Source organism: Colossoma macropomum, unplaced genomic scaffold, assembly GCF_904425465.1.
Source record: "Colossoma macropomum unplaced genomic scaffold, Colossoma_macropomum, whole genome shotgun sequence".
NCBI classification, from domain to species: domain Eukaryota; kingdom Metazoa; phylum Chordata; class Actinopteri; order Characiformes; family Serrasalmidae; genus Colossoma; species Colossoma macropomum.
The window spans coordinates 4,717,512-4,725,159 of record NW_023494809.1 but is presented as its reverse complement, the minus strand read 5'-3'; the positions used below and the strand labels follow the sequence as shown (position 1 = coordinate 4,725,159).

Here is a 7,648-nt window from a genome sequence, read left to right as displayed (position 1 = left end):
GGCAGGTCCAGCGCTCCGAGTGGCCACAGAGCTCCCGGTCCACGCGGGCAGGATGAGGGGATGAGAGGATGAGAGGATGTCTGAGCGCGAGCTGATGGAGGCCACGGTTCGTGAGGAGGCGGAGGAGGAGGATGAGGAGGAAGAGGAGGAAGAAGAAGGAGAGGAGCTGACACTGCAGGAGATCTTAACGCTCTATAACCAGCCTATTAATGAGGAGCAGGCCTGGGCGGTTTGCTATCAATGCTGCCGGACTTTGGCGGAGGAAGGCGCGGGGCGAAGGCGCAGCAGCGCCGGGCACTCAGGGCTGGACCATCGGGGGGTCATCGGGGGTCCAGGCGACGTGAGGATACACAAAAATGGCACTGTCAGGCTGCACATTGCAGGTAAACGCTGGAAAAATATCCAACCTCCTTATTCCCCAGCGTGTTATTCGAATTTGCCGTTCCACCTTAAATGGTGCAGCAGTTACATTAGCTGCTGCACTATTTAAGGTGGAACGGGGAATTCGAAAAGACGCTGGCGGGTAGGAAGCCAAGTTCACCTCACAGCTGGCTTGAAATGTGTACAAAATGTGCAATAATTGTGTCTGACTCGGTTTTCTACACATGCATTTTGTTGTTGTTTTCTAATGCATCGCCAGTGCATTGGAATTGCAATGCAGCGCCACATGCATGTGTTGTGAGCAGCACCAGCTGCATGACTCCTTAAGCAGTGGGCTCCTTATATAACACGGGTGCAATCAGGCCTGCAGTGGCCAGGGCAGTGTGCTAATTGCAGTGTGCTAATTGCAGTGAAAAAACCCAGAGAATGTTCATTCTCATGCAGATTGTATCATATTGTATTTCTAAGGGAAATGAAAGTGTACCGTATCTACATGAAGCTCTCGATGTCCTGTGTGGGCTGGTAATCCATATATCTATACAGGCATTTAAAAGGCACATATTACGGAAAAACATACCATTAAACCCACAGTCCATGTGTGCAAACTAAGCTGTAAACACAGCCTGTTTTGTATTCGTTGTGGTTGTGATGTCACAAAAAACATTAACATATACAGTGAGTGGTTTAGCCCATTCACGTTGAAGTTTAGCTCATTCTTTCTCATTCACTTTGAAGTTATAAGGAGTGTTTCAACATGGGATACTTTTAGAATACGCAACCAATCAAGACAGAGATGATTTACGTATGTTTTAAAGTCACTAAACACAGTATTGAATCACCCCGTTTGACTCAAAGAGGTAGAAAAAAATAGTAATGTGAAAGTGAATTAGGACTTAAACCACACAAGTGTCATGAAATTATAATGAATACAATGTAATAATATCATAATATTATTATATTATTACATTATTATATTGCATTGTATTATAATATATTGTTATATTATATTGTATTATAGTTGTCATTGAAATTATAAAGGATATTTCAACATGGCATAGTTTTAAATTATAAAATAAAATGTATGACATTTAAAAAAAAATCATATGAAGAATTATTATAAAATGTAATTAAATATTTTTAAAATAAAAATTTAAATTAAATTTAATTAAAATTTTAAATATTATTTTTTATATTTAATATTTTAAAATGTTAAACATTTTAAAGTCAGTTTTGAAGTAACTAAACACAGTAACTAAAGAGCCCTTGTAACTCAAAGAGGTTAAAAAATGATGAGGAAAAAATGGTCATTTAAAAGTGAATTAGGACTTAAACCACACAAATATCTAATTCTAAAAATATAAAATATCTAAAATATCTAAATTCTAAAGAATATAATGTAATAATATTATATTATTTTATAATATAATGTCATTGAAACTATAAAGAATATTTCAATGCCATATACTTTTAAATTATAAAAGATATTTGAAAAATTGAAAGCATTTACATTATTTAAAATTTCATATGAAGATTTATTATAAAATGTAATTAAATATTTTTAATTAAACATTTTACAATTATCTTTTACATTTAAATTTAACTTAACTATATATTTAATATTTAAACATTAAAAACATTAAAAAGTAAGAAAAAAATGATCATTTAAATGTGAATTAGGACTTAAACCACACAAAAGTCGTGGTCAAGCTTAGGAAAAAGAATAAATCCAAACAAATGCATGGAATGGGCCCTTTAAATGGCATAATGACATCAATAGGAACAAAAATGTATAATAAACTCTTTACAGTATAATAAATATGCACATTTCGAAGCTCTGAGTGCTTATTAACTATCATATGTCCAGTTATATTTGAAAAAGGAGGCAAGAATTCTTGATTTTTCAAATGCAGTTGTAAGTAGGGTAGATATATTTATATAATATTTTATAATGATTGATTTAATAATTTCTAAATGCAGCTCTTTATGCTATTTGGTGGCATCTATGAGTCATTCTTGAGCCTTCAAAAGACAGACTCCAGCTGTTAAGTGCATTTATACAGCATATATGTTAAAAGTGCAACTGCTTGACAGTATAACTGTGCACTCTTAAAAAGACTGTGCTCAAGGGTTCTTTAGTAAAAAATAGTCCATGGACACTCAAAGAACCTTTTTGTGTGATTAAAGGGTTCTCTGAGTGTTCATAGTTTTATGTAGAACCATTTTATTTACTAAAGAACCCTTGAAGAACCATCATATTCAAGTGTGTAGATGTTTTCTCTCTATTTGTAGAGGTAAAGCAGTGAGTTAGTTGTTGAACTCTTTCAGAGCCATATGCGATGCGGAACTAATTATTCCAGACGGGTTAGGCGTGTGTGTACATTGTTCAGGGTGACTTTGTTGACATTATCTAGGCTAATGTCAATTTCTGAAGTGACCCCACCAACTGTAACTTGACATATTTGGGTGTGTCTTGTATTGATGTGCACACAAAGCATTTCCTCATTCTTCAGCTGAACTGTGTTATTTGTGGGCCACTGCTTAGAAATGCACCTTTATTTGTGCTCATCAAAGCTGAAAAACAGCTCCAGCCTAAGGTTTGACTATTTAAAGGGGAATTCCACCGATTTTTCAAAATTTCTGTACAAGTCAGTGGTTGAGATATGAACAGTCATCCAGAGTGGTTTGATGCGAAATGGTTCCTTTGTAGAGAAACTTACTGACTCAGATGTCTTTACAGTGGTGGTGATAGGAACCAGGAGTCTCGATGTCTTCAGTGCAAATATAGCCATTTTATTTACTGTCCAAAACCACCAGTTAACCTACACGAGTCTTCTGAGTTTCATATGGAACATTGATGATGGTAAAATAGTGATAAATCTGAAAAAATAAGGTTTCTTTGGGGACTATTTTGCCTTAGAACACCCTTCATGTATCCCTCCACCATGAATCAATTCAAATAAATTGATTAAAATATGTTAAAATGCTGTAAAACAGTGTCTCAGCCATCAGGTAGTGAATCCATAACCATGTCATATAATAACTTACTGTGAGGGAGCTTTTAGAGGTGGACGTCTGGTTCCTATCACCACCACTGTGAACAATTCTGACTCTGTAAGTTTCTCTAGAACGGAGAATTTCACACATTGGTGAACATCAGCCAATAGGATCATTTTCGGATCCCGTCTTGGTCACAACAGAGTCCAGAACTGCTAGATAGCTGACTTCTTCAGCTTAACCCTCAATCCTAAAGACTTGCTTTGTCCACATTGGTCAGTAAAATGGTAGATTTTACTGTAGATTTGTCTGTGAGCTACTGAGTTTCCTATCACTGTGTAGAAGCATTTAGCATTTTAGGTATGATTAGCATGCAGGATTTTGGGTGGTGTTAGTTTCTATTACCTTTTAGCTACATTAGCCTCGCAGCTCCAGTGCAAAACTAAAGAAGCAAACTTGTGACACCAAACAAGTCTTGGCTGATTGACTGTATTTGGGGAAAATTGTGTGTGTTTGATTTTTTGCTAAGACCACCCACTGAATCTTTTAACAGAGGCTGACAGTCAGTGGCCTAAATGTGGTTTGTAAGGCGTCCCTTTGTCCTCTCATCAGTCTCCGTCATGGTTGTCTGGCCCTGAGACATGATTGAGGAGACCGGATGGTGAACGAAGCAGATTCCAGAGAAAGTTGCTGCTTGTTTTGCTTCGTTAGGATCAGCAGTGCCAGTCTTGGAGGTCCAGCACACTGACCAGTTTGGAGTTTTCTCTGGGGAATTTTAAGTATAGCACCATGGGTGTTAATGTACAGATGATATGTAGAGCTACAGGTGCTATTTTTAATTTTCATATTGGTCAACTCAAGTCATAAATGAATTCCTCATTGTCTGCATAACTTACAGCGTCATAGTAGTTACTGAATAATTCATAATCAATGCTGAGTAATTATAGTAGATACAGAATAATCTCTGGAAGACATTGAAAACCTTCTAGTAGATACTGTACAATTGGTAGTAGATCAGGCATAACATTATGACCACCTCCTTGTTTCTATGCTCATTGTCCATTTTATCAGCTCCACTTACTATATAGGTGCGCTTTGTAGTTCTACAGTTACAGACTGTAGTCCATCTGTTTCTCTGATACTTTGTTAGCCCCCTTTTACCCTGTTCTTCAGTGGTCAGGACCCCCATGGACCCTCACAGAGCAGGTACTATTTGGGTGGTGGATCATTCTCAGCAGTTTTTAAACACTGTGTCCACTCACTGTCCACTCTATTAGACACTCCTACCTTGTCAGTCCACCTTGTAGATGTAAAGTCAGAGACGATAGCTCATCTGCTGCTGCACAGTTTGTGTTGGTCATCCTCTAGTCCTTCATCAGTGGTCACGGGACGCTGCCCACAGGATGCTGTTGGCTGGATATTTTTGGTTGGTGGACTATTCTCAGTCCAGCAGTGACACTGAGGTGTTTAAAAACTCCAGCAGCACTGCTGTGTCTGATCCACTCAGACCAGCACAACACACACTAACACACCACCACCACGTCAGTGTTACTGCAGTGCTGAGAATGATCCACCACCCAAATAGTACCTGCTCTGTGAGGGTCCATGGGGGTCCTGACCATTGAAGAACAGGGTAAAAAGGGGCTTTTCTATTTTATTTTTATTTTATTTATTTTTGTTGTTTATCTGTCATTTGTTCAAAACAAAACCAATGAGAAACAGTCACAAGTGCAAACACGAACAGAAAACAAGTGTTTGGAAATGTAATTCGTTATGTAACTCACTTTGTAATAAATATAATTGTATAATTACATTGAAATATTTTTGCAATAGAACAGTAATAACTCTGGCTTCTAATTGTTAGGGGGTTTAAAAAGCTTAGTTTCTGTGCTTGGTTTTACGATTAATGACAGAATCTGGGGATTATAGAATTATCATTATCAACCTACTAATGAAAATCCTCATTTATTAAACATGTTAAGTAAGCAGTGAGTCAATTTAGGTTCAGGATTGAGAAATATTTACCGTTTTAATCCAGCTGCAACCTTTTTGTACAAGTTATGTAGTTCTAGTGATAGAAATACGGGTCAATCACTGAAGTATAAGCGGTCTGTTTACTAATAAGAGCAGTTCTGGAGGTTTGCAGTGATGTTGTTATAAAGAATTACACATCTGTGAACATGTCATTGTCCACTGACCACTTTCATGCTGTTGACTGGTGAGTCATCTTGTTGTTCACTATGTCTAGCCGCAGTAATAGCAGAGAAATTATAAAGGAGGAGGAGGTCACTGGTTGAAATATGACTGGGAAGGTTTGTGATGCTCAACGTGGAGTCTTGTTACCAAAAACGCCCAGCCGTTCAGTAAAAACAGCCAATCAGCTTGCTGGTTATGCCGCAGGTGGGAAATGCCCCTCTCAGTTGTGCAATGGCCAGAACACTCCCAAAAATATGTTATTTGTACGTTACTGAGCTAAATAGAACAAACTATTTATGTGATTTTTGTCAGATTTTACTAGTAATTTCAAATACGTTCCTGAAACTGCCTTCAGTTAAGAGTCTTTAGGTCTCTCCCCAATCAAAGAGATGGAGTCTCGTCTTGTATGGCTGGAAATACCTGCCCGGTGATGCTGCAAGATGGCCGCAGTGTGAACAGACCTTCCTATAAGGGCTTTGATAATAGTTCAGAATGCTATAGCTAACAGCCCTACAAAGTAAACATGTCAAGTTATGCTGGTGCCATATCTAAGACAGTAGATGTATTGTCTTAGATAATTTTAGTGATAATTTTTGAAATTATTTGACCACTTTCCCTTTTTTCCCAAATGTAGTCGATCAGTCAAAACATGTTTGAGCTACAGGGCTAATGTAACCAACAAGTAATAAAATTACAGTATGACACACTGTCATCTATAAAAATGGACAGAAACATTTTGTTATATTTCATTTTTTCCTCTGAGGTCCACTGATGGCATTTGTGTACCGAAAATAGTCATATTTCATTTTCACATGACCATTTTAAACCTCTCTTTATCCCTTAGAATGAAATAGGCTCTTTTTATTACTGTGCCTTAGGAGTTATATATGTAAATGTGCTCTGTTCTGATTGGCTGTACTATATTGCATCTCATTTAAAAAGCACCGTTTTGGTGACATCACAAAAACAGTGGGTTCAAAACGGGCTATTTTTAGTTTCCATATGTGGACTGTATGGACTGGGTGCACTGTAAGACTTTAACAATGTTTACAAGCTACATTAGACTTTTCATTTTAAAATAGCAAAGGCAATTTGATTTTCCTTGGTTTTGGCCCTTTAATATGGCAATTTTGTGTTGATTTTCAGCTCCAGTGTGAAACTAAAGCAGACTTTAGGTCTTGGCTGATCGACTACATTTGGCGTAAGGGTGAAAACTGAGTGTTTGTTTTGTCACCAGACTATCGTAAGGGGTTGGATATCCCTCATAGTGATGCCTAGGTGATATTTGAGTCCCAGCCTGTGTGCTTAATCGTTTTCCCTGTATTTGTCTCTGACAGTAACAGTATATTAATGAACATCATCATAAACTGCACAGCTCTGAGCTGTCTGTCTTATTAGCTTAAGAACAACAGCAGCGTAAACAGTCTGACAGCTGTGTGCTCAGTGCAGTAATGTGCTTTGTCGTGCTCTTTTTCTCGTCCTGCTCTGACAGTCCGTCTCTTCTTCTCCCTGCAGGTAAAGGCCAGGCAGCGTCCTCAGCAGTGTGGGTGAGTGAAGCTCCTGTTCCCTCAGCTCTGTCAGCTCTCGGTGGTTTTGGGAGTGAATTGAACAATAAGAATTCAATAAGAATTTTGATAATAAGAATAATGCTAGTTTTAAGGAGCTAAAATATGACTAAAAAATATGACAAATATGACTAAGTTCTCAGTTGCCACCTCCTTGGTTTTACACTCATTGTCCATTTTATCAGCTCCACTGACCACATAGTTTCACTTTGTAGTTCTACAGTTACAGACTGTAGTCCATCTGTTTCTCTGCATACTTTGTTACCCTGTTCTTTAATGGTCAGGACCCCCACAGGACCGGTACTATTTGGGTGGTGGATCATTTTCAGCACTGCAGTAACACTGATGTGGTGGTGGTGTGTTGGTGTGTGTTGCGCTGGTGCGAGTGAATCAGACACAGCAGTGCTGCTGGACCTCAGTGTTGCTGCTGGACTGAGAACCAAAAACTTCCAGCTGACAGCGTCCTGTGGGCAGCGTCCTGTGACCACTGATGCAGGACTAGAGGGTGACCA

At 38.3% G+C, this 7,648-nt stretch overlaps 1 protein-coding gene across 1 annotated transcript in view; it reads left to right on the top strand.

Annotated features, from left to right (window-relative positions):
• spire1b (spire-type actin nucleation factor 1b) overlaps nt 1-7,648 on the top strand; it is a 50,066-nt gene continuing 42,418 nt past the window's right edge. The window contains exons 1-2 of the mRNA XM_036558361.1: nt 1-383; nt 7,087-7,118. Of these exons, the coding sequence (XP_036414254.1) occupies nt 77-383; nt 7,087-7,118 (339 nt within the window). The 5' untranslated portion in view covers nt 1-76. The remainder of the gene's footprint in view (nt 384-7,086; nt 7,119-7,648) is intronic.